The following is a 23,891-nucleotide window of genomic DNA, read 5'->3' on the forward strand; positions in this document are numbered from 1 at the left end:
GAAGACTGGGCTTGGGGAGATTAAATTAGAGAAGGTATTGCAATAATGAACTGGGACTCATTCATAAAACTTTTATTCTCTGAAGCAGGCATATAAAGGGGCTAGCCTGTTGCAAGGATGTGGGCCAGGGAGAGTCTGTCAGTTGGTTTAGTCTCTGTCCCCTCTCTGTTGCTCCAGACACCAAAAGCCACGGCCATGCTATAAAAGAAGGTTCTGATGCTGGTGACAAGGATGGTTTCTAAGCCATAGGAGGAAATGATTCTAAGATAAAAGCTAATGTTCAATATTCACTAGCAAGCTATAAAAAAGTACCTCTGGCTGGGTGCGGTGCCTCACACCTGTAATCCCAGCACTTTGGGAGGCCAAGGTGGGTGGATCATGAGGTCAGGAGTTCAAGACCAGTCTGACCAACATGGTGAAACCCTGTCTCTACTAAAAATACAAAAATTAGCCGGGTGTGGTGGCACATGCCTGTAATCCCAGCTACTCAGGAGGCTGAGGCAGAAGAATCTCTTGAACCCGGGAGGCGGAGGTTGCAGTGAGCAGAGATCGCGCCACTGTACTCCAGCTTGGGCAACAGAGTGAGACTCCATCTTAAAAAAAAAAAAAAAAAAAAAAAAGTACCTCTAACCAGCAGTGCAAGATAGACAGGAAGGCTTTGGAAATCACCCAAACAGAACTCAGGTGTGTAGGTAGAAGGCCAAGGCAACAAAGGGGAGAAGTCTGCTCTGTAGATTTGCAGTGCAACAGAAGTCACTGCATTTTTAGGGACAGCAGTGGGGAAATGTAGGGTACTTCCCAGGGCCAAAGTAGATCTGGTTGGAGTCAGAGACAATAATGGACTGGAGGGGAGGAACTGGAGGGGAGGGGCTGGGGAATCTGTGCCACGAACGGGCTGGGCTCCTGTGGCTGGACAGGGTTTTCTAGCCTATGAAATGTTTTCAAGAGTCTTCACCTAAATGTTCAGCACTGCCTTTCATGCCTACATAGTACCTACAATCTGACATGTACAAACTTGTGAGTTCCCACATCCACACAAAAATGTTTTGTCCTAGACAAAAGATGGCAGCCTGTGAATTGAGGTAGCTGGTGACTTAGGCTGAGGTGATGTGAAGGAGAGAAGCGAAGACTCTGGTTTGAGGATTAGGGCCCTGAGGTCTTTATGATGGTGGGAATAAAGGAAGAGCCTGAAAGAGATAAGTGGCCCCCTCATAAACACTAGAGACTGTCACTGCCGCCTACCCTGAGGGGTTTGCTTGGAGGTAGAGCCCTCTGAGGCTTTAAGTTTGAGGTGGCTAGGGTTTTTTATGTAGTAATTAATGGTTTTCTCTACCCTATTCCTACAGGAATCCTCTAAATTGAACTTCCAGTTCCATACTGCTAGACTGTCGTGGGATTTGTGGTGGGTGAAGCAATGATGGCATCTGTTAGTTTTGGGACATAATCACAGCTTCTGGACATGGCACTTGAGGGGCACCCATGAAAACCATCCAGATTCAAAGACTCAAAAGTCGAAGGGCCCTCAGAGTTGTCCCATTCAATCTCTCAGCCAGGGAAATGTTCTCCTACAACAAGGAGGCTGACTCACCATCCAGCTTCACACTCCATGTCATGTGGAAGCCATTGGTCATCAGGTAAAAGTTCTTCACATCTTCAGGCATCACACAGTTATTCTTCTAGAATCACAAAGCAGCTAAGTGTTAGGTCAGGGCTGGGAAAGAGGGTACAGGGCTATGGCTTAAGGCACTGGGGACACGTTTAGCATGTTATACGTCCCTGAAATAGGAAGGCTCTGATAGTCACCTACAAAACTCTGTTAGAGAGGCACTGGGGTCTTGCAAGCAGAGTTCCAGTTTGCCTTTTTTTTCTTCAGCAGCTAATGCAAACCAGGTACCTGCTCTGCCATGATAATGCCTCAATGGGCAGCCACCTGGCAAAGGAGCTCAAAGGGAACAAGCTGAAGAGGAGACAGGGGAACATGGCAAGAGGGGAAGTCCTAGGTAAAGTCTGACAATGTTCAAGCAAAGCAATCACTGCCGTACATATCAGACCCATGGTCATATATTATTTTCTGAAACAAATTATTGGACAAATGAGAGCATCTTAAAAGTGAAGAGTGCCTGTAATCCCAGCACTTTGGGAGGCCGAGGTGGGCGGGTCACGAGATCAGGAGATGGAGACCATCCTGGCTAACATGGTGAAACCCCATCTCTACTAAAAATACCAAAAATTAGCCGAGCGTGGTGGCGGGCGCCTGTAGTCCCAGCTACTCGGGAGGCTGAGGCAGGAGAATGGCATGAACCTGGGAGGCGGAGCTTGCAGTGAGCCGAGATTGTGCCACTGTACTCCAGCCTGGGCGACAAAGAGAGACTCCATCTCAAAAAAAAAAACAAAGTGAAGAGTATATTATTTCCAGAAAACTTACGCAATGTCTAAGTTCTGACAGCTCTTAGAAGGTAACCGTATATACTCAAATATTTCACATATCCATGGATATGAAATCATCCAAAACTGTTGGATAAGAAATCATCCAAACCGTTGGTGGAGAGAACAAAGAAGAAACTTAGTATCCCTTCAGGAGATACCAGGAACAAGCCCTACATTCTAAGTAACTCACATCTGTGTGTGTGTATGACCAGTCTTCCCTAGCCAACTCAAATCCCTGGAATGTGCAAAGGATGAGTTCTCCAATTCATTTCCTGGGCCCCCTAGAGTGACTTCTTGATGTAGTTACAGAGGCAAAGAGGCAACATGTTAATAACTATCCAAGCTTGTGGCTTACTGGACCCTTCTGAGATGTGATACTGACAACTGCTTATGTCAGGACTGCATTAGGTCATCCTGTCAGTCAGTTGTAGGTACCCAATGCATGGGAAAGCATCATGTAGAAGGACGATTTGAGTTCACTTCCCAACTCTGCCAGTAGCTGAGTGATGAACACATCACTCTGTGAATCTAGGTTCAAGAATAAACTCTAAGACTTAATATACAGAACACTGGCAGTACGAGGGGGTGTGAGTTTGACAGGAAGAGAGGAGACTAGGAAATTATTATTATTCACAGCCACAGCATCTTCAGGAACTATAGATAAAGAGAAAGCTTCAAGCTTGCCAGAGATTTTAAGCATGTTTTTAGATTATTAAATGGACAACAGCTGTCATTTTAATGAAACAGGTTTTAAATTTCTTTTATTTATGAACTAAAATGTATGTTCTGATCAAGTTTTGTTTTTTCTGTGTCCATTATTTAGTACCCAGTCTCATAAATGTGAAATTTAAGAGACTCAGACTCCTTGGACTAATTTGTTTTCCTATTATTTGGAGTAATGGGCTTGCTACTAGTGCCTCCTGTGTGGCCACATTATCTGTGCTTTCAGAAGAAAAAATGCACTTGCGGAATGCCTTTCTCCCACTCCTAAAACCCTGGTACAGGAAGCCTACAGTTACCAGTGTTCTGCAAGGTCCTTGCTCCTCTCGTCGCCCCAAAAGGCCAGCATTGCTCTGACATTTTGATCACTAGTGCCATCTAGTGGTGAAGACAAGGAAACTACTGTCTATCCGCCTTTCTTAATGGGGATTCCATGAGATCCAGGCTGAGGGCAGGTGGACTATTTGGCATTGCTCATATGTAAGACAGGCTGAATAATTCCAGTAATTAATAGTAATTATAACATTTGTTATGGTATTTATTTCACCCAAGAAATAAGTTTTGGTATTATTTTATACCAATATTTTTTACAATTATTCAAAATTCATACAAATAGAAAAAAATCTGTGAAATCAAATATTTAACACACATTTCAAATACTAATATACATAAAAATATTCAAGTAAACCAAATTCATGAAAAACACCAATCCCTCACTGTCATTCTAATTTAAACGACTAGCGGCCCTGACTCTGCTGCTTTTTGCTGCAGACCCTTCTGCCCCAAGCACCCCTGGGGCAGTTGCTGGGCCTGCAGTTCTCCAGCCTTCCTACTGCATGTAGCTCTTCTGAGTGGGGCAAATCCAGGAAGAAAGGTTCACAACCAAAATTTAAATGACCACATACTTGCTTCAGTCCTTTAAGGTTGGAGATAAAAGTAAACAACCTCTCCTAATTTTAACGTATCTCACCATTTTTTTTTTCTGGCCAGTGACTCAGTTACTGCCGTTTTAAAATTTCTCTTCTAACCACCCTGAAAAGAGTTTGCTTTTCCACAGAGAGCAATCTGCCCACATCAGAGGGCTTCTTCCCACACAGATCCATGGCCAGGCTATATTTTGGGGGGTGTGATAGGAGGGCAGGGAGGAGGAAGATCGGCAGAAAGTGAATGGAGGAGGGTAGTATCAGGATTGGAGGGAGGGTCTGGGGAGAAAGCCAACAAGGGAGAGTAACAACGACTGGTATCTGAAATAACAGCTGATTGCATCAAGATGGTATCTGCAATCTCTAGCCCAGTGGTGATTCTGTCACATAGTTCCTAATTTTTAATCTTTCTTTTCTTCTCCTGAGACAATCTACAATGGTTTATTTAAGCTACTTTAGAAAGAGTCCATCACAAGCTCTGTTACTACTTCATCAGATGAAGGACCTGAGCCACTTTTTTGTTTTGGGAGCTATCAACAAGATTCCAGAAAACCAATAGCACTGGGCCTCAAGGGAAGGGCTAGGGGCTGTCCATTGCCTTCTACTCACCTTTTCTACTCCTGGACAATCCTGCACCCCATTGTTCCCCTCACTTTTAGAGGCCACTTCCCAACTGGGGAGCAGATGCAGGATCAGGTCAGCATAGGGCCCAAAGGACAGAAATCAATGTCTCTGTAGGTGCTGGTCCATGCTGAGCTGGCTCTCTGGCTGGTCTGCAACCATGGCCAGGTGAAGAGCTGCCCAGGATGTCCATCAAGGAGCATGAGAACATTGCTGGAAATTGTGGCAATGAGCACAACGGCATCTCCTGAAACTCTTCTCAGGGAGGACATTCCATGAAGTGGAGGAAAACCTGGATGAGCTGTGGAGGGATGGTGTGAGATCCCCAAGAGAATTCCCAAATATATTCTCAAACTCCCACCTTAGGAGAGGTGGAGGGCTTGGTTAACTGAACCCTTTTGTTTTGTTGAGTAGGGTATGAGAGTTTGGGGCCAGAGCTGCATTGCTCAACAGCCAAAGGAAAGGTAGCATACTTTTTCCAAAATCCTTTCTCCACAGAACCATCAGTCTCCCTCTAAAAATATGTGAAGAAAAAAATATATAAATATTGGCCTGTCTAGAGGCACCACAAGTCTTGGTGAAGCTGTGTGTCTGACAGAGCTCATACGAGGCAACCTTCAGAAGAGTAATACCCTCAAGTTTATATAATCATCAAAATTCTACCACTGGGGGAATTAGTGGGGGAAGCCTTTGCATCTACAGCTGCTCTGCTTCAGAGATGGTGGGTGTGGTAGCCTGAGTCTCAGGAATGCAATTAAGGATTGCTTGTGGAAAAGAAGTTAGGCAACCTTGGGAAGGCTCGACACTCTTTCTGACTTTTGCGTTTTATCTAATTCACTTACTCATTTCACATTTATTAAGTATCTATTATGGGATAAATACTGTGTGGGGCACTAGAAACAGAAAGAGAAATGAGGGAAGGGGCAGAGAAGGCTGTGTCAGACACATGGATTGCTTATTCAAATCCACCTTCCTTTTTCTCCTTGGCAGAACCTTCATTTTGTCTGAGATGGCAATGTGTCCTATTAAATACTTGTTTTCAGAACCTCCTGCAATTACTGCTGGACATTAAAATGTAAACACAAGTCCAAAAGAGAAGGTTTCTAAGAAAACTTTCACTGTTCCTGTTAAAAGGTGACAGATATGCCTGGCCACATCCCTTACCTCTTTTTTGTTTTTTGAGCTTGGAAATGATAGCTCAGACTGTAGCAGTTATTTTGCCACTATGATATTGTGAAATATATATTTGGTCTCTGTCCCAGATTCCTGGCATACAATTTCTAAAATCCTTGGAATCTCCAAAGTGACATCTTTTTGTGTGCTAAAGAGTTGACAAATGACTGGCATCTCCAAGGTAGCTGCAGGATGGGGGATGATCACCAGAACAACCAAGGCAGGCAGTGGGTTGGAACTTTCAGCCCCATCCCCTGACCTCAGGGAGGGAAGAGGGGCTGAAGGGTAAGTTGATTATCAATGGCCCATGGTTTAATCAATCATGTCTACATAATGAAGCCTCCATAAAAACCCAAAAGACAGAGTTTGAAGAGCTTCCGGACAGCTGAGCACATGGAAGTTCCTGTAGTGTGGTGTGCTCTCGGATGGCAGGGAAGTTCCACGCCCCTCCCACCACACCTTGCCCTGTGCATCTCTTCATCTGTATCCTTTGTAATAAACCTGTAAATGTTAAGTAAGTGTTCCTCTGAGTTCTGTGAGCCACTCTAGCAAATTAATTGAACCTGAGGAGGGGGTCATGGGAACCCCAATTTATAGCTGGTGGGTCAGAAGCACAGGTAAAACAACCTGGGACTTGCAATTGGCATTGGAAGTGAGGGCAGTCTTGTGAGACTGAGCCCTTAACCTATGGGATCTGATGCTATCTCCAGGGAGACAGTGTCGGAACTGAATTGGAGGACACCCAGCTGGTATTCACTGCAGAACTGATAGCTTGTTGATGTGTTTGGGAACTCCCCCTTGCAACACACACACATTTGGTCATAGAAATTTTCTGTGTTGATTGTTGCGGAGTAACAGGAGAGGAAAAACAGTGTGTGCTTTTTCTACTCAGAGGCACCATAAAGAAAAAGGACAAAATAATTACAGAGATAACGGCCTAACATTGTCAGGACTGATGAACCAACTGCAACTGTCTACCTCAGGACTTGTTACATGAAAAATATTAATTCCTATTTGCTTAAGCTATTGCTAGTTTATCTTTCCTTAAGCCAAACATATTCCTAATTTAAATAGAGATAAATGTTTAATAGGTAAGTGTTGTGGAGCTGAAGGGGCAAAGAGAACTAGGAGGGAAGAGTCTGCGAGGAAGGAAAGGATCAAGAGAGTTGTGCTTCTGCATCCAAGGGAGGAGAGGCTAGCAGAGAAGGGAGTGGCTAACTGTGGGGCATGCAGGAGCCACACCAAGTGAGATGAAGTAAGTCTTTAGCCATGAAGAGGTCCTAGTGATTTTGACAGAATGGTATCCAAGAATGGTGATGGCTAAAGAGAGGCTGTGGCAGGGTGAATAACTGAGAAATGAAGGAAGGATGGTAATTTGTAAACTATGGCCACTGGATCCACCCTGTCACCTGTTTTTGTAAAAATGTTTCATTTGAACACAGTCACACCCATGCATTTCAGTACTTTTGATGGCTGCTTTCACAGCTACAATGGCAGAAATGAGTAGTTGTGACAGAGACTGTAACGCCAGAGCATAAACTATCTGGTCCTCTAACGAAAACATTTCCCAACCCCTGGTGTAGACAACTTTTCTACACACTTGGCATGAAAAGGAACAAATAGCTAAATAGCTAGAAGGAGATATACGTTGACGGATTTTTGTTTTTAATTTTAAAGAGATGGGAAGCCCCTATGGGGAAGCTGCCAGGAGAAAGAAGTGAAGTGCTTGAGAGAAGGGTTGACTGGTGGAGAACACAGAGAATCCCCCAGGCAGAGTAAGAGCATGAAGTGAGGGGGTCACTAGTCACATGGTGTCACAGGATGATTTCTTCTACTGGAAATGCTTATCATAAATTCACAGTGGGGCGTGTAACAAACAGATCTTCAAGAAGGTTCAGAACCCACTCTGTAGACTGTAGAAAAACTGAGTCTGAAAAAAAGGAGATATTATGCCAAATCATTTGGTTTCTGTGGGCCATGGTTTCACCGTCAGTAAACTGAATTTTTATCTGGGGATTGGAGGGTGTAACCAATCAAGAATTGTAAAGCCGTCTGCAACTATGAAATGTCACTGAAATGCTTAATAATAACATAACTCTTCTGGCACCAGGATGTTATGAGAACTAAGAGGCAGATGCTTTCCTGGTGCTTGAAAGATGAAAAGCTCAGTGTAGACACTGGGCCTTACTATGGACCATCATGACAAAAGGCAGGTAGCAGGCACAATGAACATGAATCATACAACTGCACAGAGGCAGACAAACTGAAATTGTGTATTTAAGAAGAAAAAATGGTCAAATATATAAACATGGAAAAAGGTTGTTCATATTTCCCTCCAACCTCAGGGGACTGAAGCAGGTATATGATCATTTAGGTTTCGGTTGTCAATCTTTCTTCCTGGATTTGCAGTATAGAATCACAAAAGACTAGATTACACCTGGACGAGTCCTTCAATAACACTGATTTCAAATTACTTATTTTATACATGATGAACATGAGATCCAGAGAAGTTACATTACTTAGCCAAGGGTCCAGAGCTGGCATAAGACTTCTACTCCAGTGTGTTTTTCCCACATCAAAATGCTTCCATATCCTTACTAGTATAACATATCTCAGTGAGCTTCCCAGAGGAAGCTCTGGAAATAGCTTCCACTTTATTCCAATGTTGCTTTGGAATAAAGTGATTTCTGAGGCATATTCTTCCTTGTGTCTTGTACCATACAGTCCTTAGAGCTCTTTAAGGAGAAGACTTTACCCATGTATCCCAGTTTTACTTATACTGTAGTTTCTTCATTTGGAGCTGCCTTCCATAGCTGAATTTCAGGGATAGAGTCTGCAGGGGATCTCTATTTGGAAGCTATTCCAAAGCTCTGGATATATTTGGGCAAATATAGCCCAAAAGGGCAGAGGGCCCCTTCTTAGGGGCCTTATCTGAATGTATTTATGCAGCTGTGATCACCAGGTACACCAGATGGAGGCTGGGCTCTAAATGAGGTGTCTCCAAGGAGACAGGCCTCTAGGGTCAGTTCTCTAGAGAAGTAGGAATTATCAGCCCCTTGGGATCCTCCTGCTTCTCTGGTACAGGCACTTCTGGAAGCAGGCACACAGCAGGGGTGGCTTATCAAGCCTGCTCCTGTGTCAACATGCTCTTCAGTAACCTCTAGGGTGAGAAAGTGAGACAAGCGAGTTTCAGAGCAGTCCAAAACTTCTACCCTCCACTGCTTAGGAGACAAAAGTAGGTAAGAAAATAGCATGTTGAGTATTGCCCCATTTTGAATGAAAAAATTATACAAAAACCTGTTTTAAACTTTTTGGGGTTATGAGTCCCTTTGAGAATCTGAAAAAGCCTTTTCCCCCTCCTCCCAAAAAAAACATATCTGACATACACTTCAAGGAGTCCACGGACCACTTCCCATTCATGGACTTGTAAGGGATCCCAATGCCTACCCTCCACCCACACACATAACCAAAAATACACCAACTGTGGTTATGTCTAGGTAGGAAAATCATAGGAGACTTTTTTTTAAATCCTTTTTTTTTTTTTTGTATTTTCAATACACCTTTTTGACTGTTTTGTTTAGCATAATCAGAAAAAAAGTGTTACATAAAAATGGAATCTTAAAATAAAAGGTACACACCCCAAAGGCTATCTTATCTTCCAAGCATCCCAGGCCTTTACAAGCCCCGACATGCCAAACTCAGGTGAAAGAAACATTTTTATATTACTGATCCTAATACTGTTAGTATCTTATTTTTAAAATTTTTATTACTTACTTATTTTTTAAGAGACAGGGGTTGAGGAGTTGTCTCATTATGTTGTCCAGGCTGTTCTTGAACTCCTGGCCTCAAGCAATCCTCCCACTTTGGCCTCTCAAGTAGCTGGGACTACTGGTGTGCACCACCACACCTTGTTTGTTTGTATATTAGATTTGGCATATTTGAACTTAGATCTGAGATATTTTAACTAAAGAACTCAAAGGAAAATTCCAAATCTATGTATCTGATTATTTTAGGTACCTTCACAAGTATTCTCCCAACTGAATATGTCTGAAGAAAATGCTCCATTAACTGTCTCAGTTAGTTAAAAATCTCTTTCTCTCATGCTTACCCCTTAATCCTTTTAGACCTCTGATGGCTATTTATCTAGTACTACAACTGCATTTCCCTAAGTGTCAGTCTAAGCTAAAAGGGAACCTAATAAAGTTGCATTGTCCAGGAGGCAGATTAGATCCCAAGAGATCCCCTGCAGACTGTATCCCTGAAACTCAGCTATGGAAGGCAGCTCCAAATGAAGAAACTACAGTATAAGTAAAACTGGGATAAATGGGTAAAGTCTTCTCCTTAAAGAGCTCTAAGGACTGTATGGTACAAGACACAAGGAAGAATATGCCTCAGAAATCACTTTATTCCAAAGCAACATAATAGTGTTCCACCCTAGACAAGGCATTCCTGTCCTCTCACCTTCCAATCCAGGTCCTCAGCAGACAGGAAAACACGAGGATCTGACTCTCACAAAAGAGCCCTGAGGCAGTTCTTTTTTTGGGGTGTGGGGGGTGGGGACAGAGTCTTGCTCTGTTGCCCAGGCTGGAGTGCAGTTGTGCGATCTCAGTTCACTACAACCTCCGCCTCCCAGGTTCAAGCGATTCTTCTGCCTCAACCTCCCAAGTAGCTGGGACTACAGGCGTGCACCATCACGCCCGGCTAATTTTTGTATTTTTAGTAGAGACGGGGTTTCACCATATTGGCCAGGCTGGTCTCGAACTCCTGACCTTGTGATCTGCCTGCCTCGGCTTTCTGAAGTGCTGGGATTACAGGCATGAGCCACCACGCCGGTCTGGCAGTTCTACTAATACCTAAAGGGCTGACCTAAGCCCAAAAAGAATCAAGAGAAATGTCCTCCATCATATCTTTTCTGTTACTGTTATTCATAACAAACAAAACAACATCAATGAGGCCAGACTGGCATAGTCACAGAAGTACCAGGAACAGGTGTTGACAGGATCAGCCAATAAGAGTTTCATAGACACTGTTCTGGAATTTTCTTTTCCTATGATGGGCTATGAGTGGAAATGGAGGTGGGGGCTGAGTGAGAAGAGTTGGGATGCTGCTGAGCTGAGGTCCTGGATCAACTCCCAGTTACTGAGCTGCCAGAAAAGCTGCTGCTGGCTCAGCCCAGGGAGGGGAGTCAGGCTGGCAGGACTGCTTGCCTGCTGAGGGCAAGACTCCCATGGTGTTGTCCTCTGTCAGAGGGGCACGCTGGTAGAGCAGAAAGGACATGTTCTTAGAGGCAGGCAACTGTAAGTTCAAATTCAGGCTCTGCCACTTGGTAGCTATGTGACTCACAACAAATTTTTCTTTCTTTCTTTCTTTTTTTTTTTTTAAATGAAACAAGGTCTTGCCCTGTTGCTCAGGCTAGAGTGCAGCGGTGTGATCATAGCTCACTGCAGCCTCAACCTCCTGGGGTCACAGGATCCTCCCACCCCAGCCTCCCCAATAGCTGGGAGGACAGGTGTGTGCTACCATACCTGGCTAATTAACATTATTGTTTTGTAGAGCTGGAGTATTGCCATGTTGTCCAGGCTTGTCTTGAACTCCTGGCCTCAAGCAATCCTCTGCCCTGGCCTTCCAAAACACTGGGATTACAAGCATGAGCCACTGTGCCGGCCAAATTCTTTAAACTCTTTCAGCCTCTGTTTCTTCATCTATAAAATGGAGATACCAATACCCACCTTGCAGGGTTATTATTCATTTAGTATGGAATGACTTATGGGGTAAGTGTTAGCAGGTATTTATTAAATGGTAGGGCAATTTGTTGCCACTTGCCCCAGTCAAATCCATTTGTTACTCTACAGCCACAGTGGTCCTTTCAAGTATAAATCTAACTTCAAAGTTCCCTACTTAAAACATTTCAATGACTCCCCTTTGCTTCCAGGATAAGGAGTAAACTGCTGAAGACCTATGAAGCCCTAGATGTCCTGGTCCTTGCTGAGCTCTCTCTCCCTTGCTCTCCTGTGCTCCTTCTTTGTGATCTCAGAACAATGTAATCCTTCCCATCTTGAAGCTTTCATAGAGGTTGAAAGTCCCATCTTCCTAGATCCCATCTACCTGGTTAACAATTTCTTATTGCTTCTTTGGGAAAACTTTTCTCAACCTCTAGACTAGGGCAGGTCTCCAGACAATGCTCCCTTTACCTCTCTTTCACAGTACTCAGGCCAGTTAGTAATTACATTCATAACAATCTATACTATGTCTTAGGCAGTAAGATCAAGAGGCAAAAACAGTGCCTTTTAAAAAATTACCATTTAGTCTGGGAGACAGAGCAAGACTCTGTCTCAAAAAAAAAAAAAAAAAAAAAAATTACCATTTAATCCCCAGGGCTCAACACCAAGCACAATGTCTGGCCCAATGTAGAAGCTTAAAACTTTTATTGAATAAACGAATTGAAGTTCAGAGGAAAGTTGGAAAGCATTAGCTTTTAATCTGCTTAGTAGTTATGTGCAACACTTAATCATGTTCTGGACAGCATGACACTTATTAACACATATCCTTTTTTTTCCTTAATTGATTTTTAGCTTTGTTGTACACAACTTTGAATGTCCACTGCTTCTGTAGGAGAGTGGGGCTCAGGGGAAACACTCCATGCTGGGTAAGTGGCATAGAATGAAAGGAACTGTTAAGTGGGCTGAACAGGAACATAGAAAAGGTAAACTCTATCTTGAAAGCAGCTGTGGTCTGAGTAAATATTCTTCCTCCCCTAATCTTTCCTTCTCAGGGACATTTACATTGACCTCTCTTTGTTGGGAGGTAAAGAGTTCATGTGGCAACACTTACTTGTTCCCAGGAAGAAATCATATGACGTTCAGCAGGAGGCTTTTCTATGATGGTCACCTCAGTCACACCTGGGGAAGATTCTGGAAGAGAAAAAAGAGTCTGTAGAGTTGCAATTGGTCCGCTGTCATACATTTCTACGCTAGTTGTTGAATAACTGTTGATGACTGCTCTTAAGAACATCCAGTCCTTCTCATGAACACTTATTACCCCTGTAATGAAAGCAGAGAACTGGTTGGCCTCTGAAAGGCATGGTCCCATAACCTAGGACAATGTAGTCTACCTGATAGAAAGGATATCCACAGACTGTGCTCTATACTGTCATTGCTCAGTCATTAATCTTATTGAACAAAAAACAGAGATTGTAGATTCCTAGTGATTTCACACAGAAATTCTCAGTGAGCTAAATCTATATACTCAGGATAAAGTGAAAAGAAATAAAGAATAGCAACCCATTAACTTTTATAAGACATAAAACTTGCTTATTAACTTTTCTTCTAAATAAAACTCATCTTGAACATAACCTTCTACTCTGTGAGGTCTAGGATTTCAAAGCTGGATTAACATAAAAAATGGATTCCATCCAAAAATATACTAAGAAAAAAGTAAGTCATATTTCTAAATCCTTGAAGCGGGAAAAGGTCTCCAAATAATCTGGTCTGCTTCTCTTTGTGGAGCTGTGTTCTATCATTCACTCTGAGGGAGAGCAGAAGCCACCTGGGAATACTACAGAGTTCAATACCTCCTCCAACATTCTCCACTTGTCTGTGGCCATGCAGACTCAAGATTCTGAAGTCCTTAATCCAAGACTTAAAATTTGTCATAAAAGCTGTTATGACTTGAATTCTGTCCCCACCCCCACAAAAATAGATATTGAAGTCCTAACCCCCAGTACCTCAGAATATGACCTTATTTGGGAATAGAGTTACTGCAGACATAATTAGTTTAGATGAGGTCATACTGAAGTAGAGTAGACCCTAGTCCAATGATTGGTGCCCTCCTCATAAAAAGAACAACATGTAGCCAGGTATGGCAGTGCATACATGTTGTCCCCACTACTTGGGAGGCTGACACAGGAGGGTAGCTTCAGTTTTTAAAATCTCTAGGAATATGGCAGAAACTTCTAATCATTTTATGTGGTTCACTGATCCTATAATTAAGCCAGTGTCCTTTTTATGCATTATAAAATTTCCTCCAAGTTGCCAGAAACTCAAATCTTGGGATGCAGCAATAGTCCAATATAGGAACTAAGAATTCTAGACTCTACCTCTTCTAGTCTTGCTTTATACATTTACTAGTTGTATGACCTTAGATGGGTCTTCACTTCCCTTTACCTTCAGTAAGTAAAAATAGACCTTGGGTTTGAAAGAGGACACATACAATTATTTACTGTTTATAACAGGCCTCCATGGAAGGGTTATAGGTTCAGACAAAACTACTGTGATGCTACTGCAGATGTGGTCATGTCATACTTAAGCTTGGAATACTCCCATGGCAAGGTAATTGGCCAACATGTTGACTTTAATAACTTTCAGATAGTAAGTTGCTTAGGAAGTATCCATTGTAGAGACTCCTATATCCGACACAGTACTTCAGAATTGGTGAGGAGGAGGTGTTGGGGATATGGAAGAGAAGGGCATGCAATAAATTCCATTTGTGTAATTCTCTGTTACAGGAAATGGGCATAAATTATCCTATTTAATCTTTCAACAATCTTGTAAAGCACGTATCCTTACCCTCGTTTTAAGGATAAGGAAACCGAGGTTCAAAGATGTTAAGTAATTCATAAAATGAAATCTCTGACCAAAGCTGTGGACACCAAACCTAATGCTGTTTTTATCATGTTGTCTTAGTAGCCTATCATTTTGGTGAGATAACTAAAAACATTTTGCGGATGTTTGGAAAGCAATGGAAATTATACATTGTCCTTGGCCTATCAAGATGCCATATATGAGAAGCAATATCTGAATAGGCATAGCCATTCTCCCTGTGCCTTTGTGACCAATGACAAGCATTTGTCAGCCACCTGGCTGGAATAACCTGCATGGCAGAGTAAGAGAAATGAAACTCACATCTTTAGACTCAGCACAGTCCACTCTAAGTAACTGTGTGATATGCCGTGGATTAAAACTCTCTGTGGTAGCTTACTCCAAAGGTGGGTGCTATCAATTCCTTCCTTCCCTGCATGCCCATAGCACTTCTCATTGAGAGGTGAGTCTATTTCTCCAACTTCTTGAGTTCAGAGTTGGCCTGTGAGTGCCTTGCCCTGTAAAATATTGTGAAAAAATGGTGTACCAGTTTTGGACTTAAAATTTAAGAGAACTGGCAGTCTCCCTTTGCCTTTCTTTGATTCCTGAGCCATCACATACTAAATCCAAGCTACTCTTTTGGAGAGAGAGGGCATACTGAGAAGTACTGAGGGGGGCAGACATTAGCGTGCAGAAGCCATTTGATGATTCCAGTCCCAGCTGCTATCTAACTGCGACCACTTGAGAGACCCCAAATGAGAACTACCTCAGCTGGTCCAGTCAATCCACAGAACTGGGAGAGATAGTTAATTGTTGTTTCAAGCAAACTATGTTTTGAGATGATTTGTTATCCAGTGATTGATAACTGGAATATATTTTCTAGTGAAAAACAGTCTCTCTGAGGTATTTAATGAGGACCTGCTATGTCCTAAGCTTTGGGAAATTAATGCCAGAGATTAGGAATTTAAGTAGGAGACACTGTTTCAAGAAACTTATTGCTTAGTTAGATATATAAGACAAACATGAAACAAAAGTGAAAACTCAAGATACTATGTAATTATGTGTTAAACTAGGTGACATTGACTGTCAGGGCCACAGGAGTTGAAGGCAGAGGGAGGTTGACAAAGACTGAGTGAGTGATAGAAAACATCAGAAACTGCACACAGCTGATCTGGGCCTTGAAGGATGATGTGGCAGTTACTGCAGACTGGCTCAATTAACACCTCCTCCTGTTCCCCGCTGGCGTGCTTTCCTTTATTTTAGACTGGTTAGCTAAAGACCTCATTTCCTACATTCCAGTGCAGTTAGACTCCCTCTGGTGACTGGGATGCCTGCATGGAAACATACTTTCATAAAGCCTGGAAGAAGGGAATCAGCAGATGAGGAGAGAACAAATGGGGAGACCAGGTCTTCTCGCATAGTTTCACAGGTGTTTTGGTCTCAGAGGGCTGGAAGTTGTAGTGGTGGCGGCAGCAGCAAAAGCAGTAACAATTTTTGATTCCACAGCTATCCTTCTGGGAGGCTGAAATTTTGAGAGCTGTGACTGGTTGTTTTGCCAACGTGACCAGCATTCAATAAACCCCTGGAAGTTGAGGCTTAAATAGGCTTTCTGGGGAAGAAACACTGCAAATATATTGTTGAATTTCACTATTTAAGGAAGAAGTGTATTCTATGTGACCACTGACAAGAGGGAACACTTCAGAAACCTGTGCATGGATTCCTCTAGATTCTAACTATGTCTTTTCCTCCTGCTAATCCATGTAATAAATTATACTTGGGACTAAAACTGTTTCTGAGTCCTGTGAGTCCTTGCAGTGGATCTGGTGGATCTAAAAGTGTGGGTGGTTGTGGGATCCCAGAAACATGCATCCATCTTTTTATATTTAACATTTGATTTAGTTTGATTTAGGTATGTTTTTGAAAATAGCAAATAACGGTTTTGTGAGTCAGGTTTAAATCTTTTTCTATTAATAGGTGACATAAACCTATGTGTATATACTTAAGAGACAGGGTCTTGCTGTCACCCAGGCTGGAGTGCAGTGGTGTAATCATAGCTCACTTCAGCCTCAAACTTCTGGGCTCAAGTGATCCTCCCATCTTAGCCTCCCAAGTAGCTGGGACTACAGGTGCACACCACCACACTGGACTAATTAAAAAATTTTTTTTGTAGAGACAGGGGTCTCACTATGTTGCCCAGGCTTGTCTTGAACTCCTGGCCTCAAGTGATTTTCCCACCTTGGCCTCCCAAAGCACTGTGATTACAGGCATGAGCCGCAGTGCCCAGCCATGACCATTTATATTTATTGTTATGACAGATATGTTTGGTCTAAACTCTATCATAATAGTCCATAATTACATGTGCTATATTACACTTGTGTTTCTTTTTGATGTGCATAGCATTTGCTCTTTTCTTTCAAACATTTGGGGGAATGTTTTATATTGCTGAGTAATAAATTATCATGAATTAGCAGCTTTAAACAACACCCTTTTATTAAGTCATGGTTCTGTAGCTCACAAGCCTGGCACGGCATGACTGGCTTCTCTACTTAGGCTGAAATCACTGGTCTTTCCTTACACCAGGTGTGCTGATAGGTATTTTAGCTGTTCTATTTTCATCTGGAGCTTGGGGTCATCTTGGAAACTCATTCCTGTTATTGACAGAATTCAAATCCTTTTGGTTGCAGGACTGAAGCTTCCATTTCCTTGCTTGCTGTCAGCTGGGGCCACTCTCGGCTTGCAGAGGCCACCTACATTCCTTGTTAAAAGGTCCCATGCATCTTCAAGTCAGCAACAGCGTAACAGATTCTTTTCCTACCTCAAATCTCTCTGACTTCCCTGTTAACAGCTTGTTTTAAAGGGCTTATGTGATTAGATTGGGCCTACCTGGATAATCTTGCTTTTGCCATTTAATGTAACATAATCGAGGTGTGGTATCTCATCATCTTCACAGTCCTGTGGATTAGAGTAGGAATTCTAATAGTACCGTGTTTAGAATTCCTTTTTAAAAATAGCTTTACTGAGACATAATTTGCATACCATAATTTATAAAGTGATTTTTATATTCAGAGTTATGCATCCTTTCCCCCAAAAGAAACCCATACCTATTATATTAGCAGTCCCCTATCCTACCAGCCTCTGGCAACCACTAATCTACTTTCAGTTTCTATAGATTGGTCTATTCTTGACATTTCATATAAATGGAATCATACATGTGGCTTTTGCAACTGGCTTCTCTCACTTTCATTTCAAGATCATCCATGTTGTAGGATCAGTACTTCACTCCTTTTTATGGATGAATTTTTTTGTTACATGGATATATCACATTTTATATATCACATTCATCAATGATGGATGTTGGCTTGTTTTCACTTTTGACAATTATGAATAATGCAGCTATGAACATTTGTATGCAAGTGTTTTCATGTAAATATCTTTTCATTTCTCTTGGAGAAAGGGAATCCAGAAATGGAATTGCTGGGCCATACAGTAACTCCAATCTTTTGAGGAAGTGCCAGACTAATTTTCAAAGCTGCTGTACCATTTTACATTTTACATCCCCACCAGCAGTGTATGATATCTTCATATCCTCACCAACAATTGCTGTATCTGTCTTTTTGACTATAGCCATCCTAGTGGGTGTGAAGTGAAATCTCATTATGGTTTCGATTTGTATTTCCCTAATGGCTAATGGTGATAATCATCTTTATGTGTGCTCACTGGCCATTTGTGTATCTCTGGAGAAATGTCTACCCTGATCCTTTAAAATTGAATTATTTGTCTTTTATTGAGTTGTAAGAGTTCTTTGCAGATCTGTAAGTTCCTTTTCATATATATGATTTACAAATATCCTCTCCTATTTTTTGGATTGTTTTGTCACTTTCTTGACTATATCCTTAAAAGCACAAACATTTTAAATTTTGATTAAACCCAATTTATCTATTTTTCTTTTGTTGCTTATGCTTTTGTGATATGTAAGAATCCAGTGCCTAACTCAATGTCACTTAAAAAAGGAACCTAAGGCCTGTTTTCTTCCAAGAGTCTTATGGTTTTGGCTCTTACATTTAGGTCTAAGATACTTTTGGAGTTAATTTTTGTATATAATTTGAGGTAGAGGTCCAATTTCATTATTTTACATGTGGAAATCCAGAACCATTTGTTGAAAAACTATTTTTTCCCATTGAGAAGTCTTAACATATTTGTCAAAAATCAATGAATCAGGCCGGGCACGGTGGCTCACACCTGTAATCCCAGCACTTTGGGAGGCCGAGGTGGGTAGATCATGAGGTCAGGAGATCGAGACCATCCTGGCTAACATGGTGAAACCCTGTCTCTACTAAAAATACAAAAAATTAGCCAGGCGTGGTGGTGGGCGCCTGGAGTCCCAGCTGCTCGGGAGGATGAGGCAGGAGAATGGCTAGAACCCGGGAGGCGGAGCTTGCAGCGAGTGAAGAGCACACCACTGCACTCCAGCCTGGGCGACAGAGCGAGACTCCGTCTCCAAAAAAAAAAAAAAAAAAAAAAAATCAATGAATCATAAATATGATGTTTATTTTTGGACTCTCAATCTTATTTCATTGATCTACATTTCTATTTTTATGCCACTACCACTCTGAAGACAACTGTGGCTTTAAATTTTTTAAATTGTATTAAAATACACATAACATAAAATCATCATTTTAGTCGATTTTAAGTGTACAGTTAAGTGGCATAAAGTACATTCACACTGTTGTACAACCATCACCAGAACTTTTCCATCATCTCAAATATAGTATAGGGAAATGTGAGTAAGAGGAACTTTTTTCCTGTTTTGGAAAGAAAAGTTTATCTTGGCTACTCTGGGTCTCTTGCATTTCTATATTATATTTTAGGATTAAACCAGCTTCCCGATTTCTACAAAAGAGACAGTTGAGATTTTGATGGGAACTGGAGATCTGAAATTTGTAGATCAATTTGGGGAGTAACAGATTTTAACAATATTAACTCTTCCAATCCATAAACATGGTATGTCTTCTCATTTATTTTGGTCTTCTTTAATTTCTTTCCACAATCTTATGTAATTTTCAGTAATTTTCAGTACATAAGTCATGGACATCTTGTGTTAATTTATTCCTATTTTATTCTTTTATTTTTTTTGAGATAGGGTCTCACTCTTGTTGCCCGGGCTGGAGTGCTGTGGTGTGATCACAGGTCACTGTAGCCTCGAACTCCTGGGCTCAAGCAATCCTCCTATCTCAGCCTCCTGAGTAGCTAGGACTAAGGCATGCACCACCACACGTGGCTAATTTTAAAATATTTCATAAAGGCTATGTTGCCCAGGCTGGTCTGCAACTCCTGGTCTCAAGCAATCCTCTCACCTTGGCCTCCCAGTGTTGGGATTACAGGTGTGAGCCACTGTGCCAGCTACATTTTATTCTTTTCAATACTATTGTAAATTGAATTGTTCTTAGTTTTATTTTTGGATTGTTCATTGCTGGTGTACAGGCTGTGTCTGTGGGTGTGTGTGTGTGTGTGGATTCCTTAGGATTTTTTATATACAAGATCATGTCATCTGCAAACAGATAGCTTACCTTCTTCCTTTTCAATTGGATGTCTTTATTTCATTTTCTTGCCTAATTGCCCTAGCTAGAAACTCCAGTACAATGTTGAAGAGAAGTGATAAAAGTGGAATTCTTGCCATGCAGAAAAGAGTGAACATAGCAGGCCCGAGACAATAATCCTCAGAAAGGTCTGCCAATCGGGCTGCCAAAATCCTTTTGTTGTAATGAATCATAGCCATGAGTAGGACTATCTCCTGAGTCCTGTAATCCTTGCATCAAATCATTGAATCTGGTGTGATCTTGGTGAACCCTAATACAATTTTTGTTCCTGATTTTAAGGGGAAAGCTGCCAGTCTTTCACCATTACATATGATGTTAGATGTGGGTTTTTCATAGATGTCCTTTATCAGGTTGAGGAAATTCTATCTCTATCCCATCCTATTTCTAGTTTGTTGAGTTTTTTTTTAATCAAGAAAGGTTAGATTTTGTCAAATGCTTTTTTTATTAAGATGATTATGCAATTTTTGTCTTATTCTATTAGTAAGTTGCATTATATTAATTGATTTTTTTTAAGTTTCTTTTTTTTTAGTGACAGGGTCTTGCTATGTTGTCCAGCTGGACTTGAACTGGGCTCTAATAACCCTCCCACCACAGCCTCCCCAGTAGCTGGAACTAAAGACATGGGCCACCATGCCCAGCTATTAATTGATTTTCATATGTTAAAACCACTCATTCCTAAATCACACTTGGTCTTGGACTTCTATTAAAAGAGACACAAATTTTAAAAATCAACCAAACAAATATATAATTTCAAGTAGTGAAAGTGCTATAAGAATAAAAGAAAAAGCAGGGTAAGGAAAGAGAGAGCAAGAAAGACGGCGGTTATTCGAACTATATTTAGGGAAGGTTTCTCTGAAATAATGACATTTGATCAGAGATCTGAATGACCTGAAGAAGCGAGACATTCAGAGAAAGATAATTCCAGGTGCAAGGACTAGCAAACTGCAAAAGCCCTGAAGCAGGAACCCGCTTAGTGCGTTTACGGTACAGCTAGAAGGCCATATGGGCAAAAGAGTGGAAACAAAGTCAGAAAGAGATGACAGCAGATCTTACAGGGACTTGTGGGTCATGGTACAGACATTTGGATTTTATTATAATTGTGATGGGAAGGCACTGAAGCATGCTTTTCAGCCTTCTTAAAAGACCTTTCTCCTCCTTAGTTTTCTGGCTAACTCCTATATGTCTTTCAAAATCTAGCATCATCTCCTCTGTGACATGTTCTTTAACTTCCCTGATAAGATCAGTCCCCTCCTCTGTGACATCTCTGAGTAACAGATTACTGACCTCTTTTCACACTCCTAGTGACCTCATTTGTTTATTTTTTCACAGAACTGTGTCTTTTTCATATTTTTAACCTCACGTCTAACATAGTGGTGAGTACTAAAGAAACGTTTGATAGGCCAGGCGCGGTGGCTCACGCCTGTAATTCCAGCACTTTGGGAGGTCGAGGCGGGTGGATCACCTGAGGTCAGGAGTTCGAGACCAGCCTGGCCAACATGGTGGAACGCTGTCTCTACTAAAAATACAAAAAAATAGCTGGGCAAGGCAGGAGAATTGCTTGAACCCAGGAGGCGCAGGTTGCAGTGAGCCGAGATCGCGCCATTGCACTCCAGCCTGGGCAACAAGAGCAAAACTCTGTCTCAAAAAACAAACAAGCAAGCAAACAAAGAAATGTTCGATAAAAGAAAAACTCTGAGTCATTCAGTGGTGCAAGGTTGGATTCCTTTCAGACCCGAAGTAGTTGTCGCCCTGGGAGGTCGGGTGCATTACTTCCCCCAGAGAAAGGTCTTGGGTTTCGGGGATAATGCCCTGGCTGAGAATGCCTCCTGGGGGGAGATCCAACTTCCCAACCGTCAGGTGCTTGCTGTGTTCCCTTTGCACGTCTCTGCCCGTCCTTCCTGGGTGGGACCTTGGTTGGCGGTGAGTGGGGGAACCTTCAGGCTTCCCAGCTCTGCCTCCGAACACTCCTGGCAAACACTTTCAAGACCTAATCACAAACCCAGGTCCCCCACTTTCCTCTGTAACAACGGAAGTCCCAGCAGCGATGTCCACTCCTGTTCTGGGGCCAGCGTCGCGCCGCTCACCCCGCACCTCATCCCTCCGCTCCTCCTTCCTTCTCCTCCACACCCTCTCGGCACCGTGCCCCCTTTCCTCACCTAGGATGCGCGTGATGCCCAGGGTCAGCTTCTCCAGGTGCGGCTTGCTGCAGCCCAGCCCCGGGGACGATGCCTCCTCCTCCATGGCTCGCGACCGCGATTCGCGCGCGGCGGGAGCGGGTGGAGGGCCGGACCCCGCCTCAGCGCCGAGGCCAAGTTCATGGCATGCCGGGAACGGTAGTTCTCGGCGCCTGAGAGCGCGGCGCAGTGATGATGGGGGCCCGGGGTTGGTCTGACAGCAGCAGCTCCATGGGGCGCCGGTTCCCGCGGCCCCGCCCGGTGGCCCACACCGCACCTCCGGGACGTAGCTTCCCCTTCGCCCCGACCCTCTCACCCCGCAGGGGCCGGCCGCGCAGGCGGGGGCGGGCCTCTGCGTGGTGCGGCCAATGGGGACCGAGCCTGCAGGCCGAGGCGTGGCGGCCCAGGCGCGACGCCCCGAGTGGCGGTTGTTTCAAGATGGCGGACGTGGCGGGCCCCTCCCGCCCCGGTGCCGCGGCGTTCTGGAGCCGGGACTGTATCCTTTGCCCGCCTGACAGGGGGCGCCGGCGCCCTCCACGGGACGGCGAGGGGCGAGCCGTCGCGTGGCAGTCCGAGAGCGGAGGAGAAGCTCCGAACTAACCCCGGGGATGGGGACGTGCTGCTCGGCCCCAGTCTAGGTGCTGGGCTCTCCCCTTGCTTCGGTGTTAGGTGGCCGAGAGACTGGTACTGTCTGCAGGTGTGGGGACACGGCGCAGATGCTTCCCAGCGCTCACTACCGGTGAGCTCGAGAAAGATAGCCTTGAGTCCAGGCTCAGTCCAGGGCTGAGATGGCCCTCCGAGGTCCCTCTGCCCACCCTGTCAGAGTGCCCCCAGGCTGACTTGAGTGTGCGGAGCTAGCTCGAAGTTGAGGGAGGAGTCGGTGTTGGCTGGACAGGGAGCCTTTTTGTTTTGATTTAGGATTGTCTTTAGTCTGCATTGCTAGGAGCAAGTCAGGACCTTTCGGACTTAAAAGGCCCTCCAGTGATGATGTATTTTAATACTGGGGTTTTAGGAGAGGTGTGGAGCTTGGTTACTGGGATGTGGTCTGGTGGTGCTGGTTACTGCGTAAGATGGGAATCATTGTGCCTGGAAGTATTGTTGACTTACTTGTGGAGTGCGGGTCACTGGCAGTCATGGAAGTTCTTGGATCATTGTGAGGTGGAGAAGCAGTGGAACTTTTTAGTCCAGTGGTAGTATTACCAGTTCAGCAGCAGTGATGAGATGTTTGTGTGACAGGAGTGTTTCTTTCCTTGGAGTAGGTAGACTCTTCTCGCTTGAGCTTTGGTCCTGATAATTTACTTCACGTTCCTTGGAGGGGTTACTTGAAAGAGGGACGGCGATCTGTGTTACTGAGTGCTTGCAGAGGCAGCTCTTTTTGTGTTTGCTAGGATTGGTGATGGCATTAATTGAGGCGTTGCTGTTACCTTTGGCAGAATCACTGGGTATTCTTCTTAGCTCCCAGTGAAACTTACAAAACTGTTATCAACTCCTTTGTTGAGTTACTAGGATTAGTGTCATGTGTAGAGAGAGGGATATGTTTGTATTCTGTGCTGCTCGTGTTTAGTGTTTGCACTTACTAGACATAATTACCATTTGTCTCTGATAGGTTGGTGAAAAGCAAATGAAATCATGTACATACACTGTGGATGAAAGCATACTAGTGCAGTGTGCAAATTAAAT

At 43.2% G+C, this 23,891-nt stretch overlaps 2 protein-coding genes across 20 annotated transcripts in view; one reads left to right on the top strand and one right to left on the bottom strand.

The window, feature by feature from the left end:
- The window catches only part of TPGS2 (tubulin polyglutamylase complex subunit 2), a 41,946-nt gene extending 19,441 nt beyond the window's left edge, over positions 1–22,505 (bottom strand). For 2 of the 4 annotated variants that reach the window (XM_009433912.4, XM_016933560.4), the window contains exons 1-3: positions 22,194–22,328; positions 12,696–12,775; positions 1,589–1,676 (exon numbers count right to left, since the gene is read on the bottom strand). In XM_009433912.4, coding sequence (XP_009432187.1) covers positions 1,589–1,676; positions 12,696–12,775; positions 22,194–22,278 — 253 coding nt within the window. In that variant the 5' untranslated portion in view covers positions 22,279–22,328. Of the gene's footprint in view, positions 1–1,588; positions 1,677–12,695; positions 12,776–17,323; positions 17,393–22,193 lie in introns of all 4 variants that reach the window. The other 2 variants (XM_016933559.4, XM_001140586.8) reach the window with 2 other exon arrangements.
- KIAA1328 overlaps positions 22,373–23,891 on the top strand; it is a 398,983-nt gene continuing 397,464 nt past the window's right edge. For 3 of the 16 annotated variants that reach the window (XM_054671705.2, XM_054671708.2, XM_054671707.2), the window contains exon 1: positions 23,393–23,466. Coding sequence is in view for 2 of the 16 variants with exons in the window: in XM_009433905.5 (XP_009432180.2) it covers positions 22,404–22,707 (304 nt within the window). In the remaining 14 variants the exon portion in view is untranslated. Of the gene's footprint in view, positions 22,951–23,319; positions 23,467–23,891 lie in introns of those variants that run through there. The other 13 variants (XR_010152061.1, XM_001139184.8, XM_063796049.1 and 10 more) reach the window with 11 other exon arrangements.

The sequence above is a fragment of the Pan troglodytes genome, chromosome 17, assembly GCF_028858775.2.
Source record: "Pan troglodytes isolate AG18354 chromosome 17, NHGRI_mPanTro3-v2.0_pri, whole genome shotgun sequence".
NCBI classification, from domain to species: Eukaryota; Metazoa; Chordata; class Mammalia; order Primates; family Hominidae; genus Pan; species Pan troglodytes.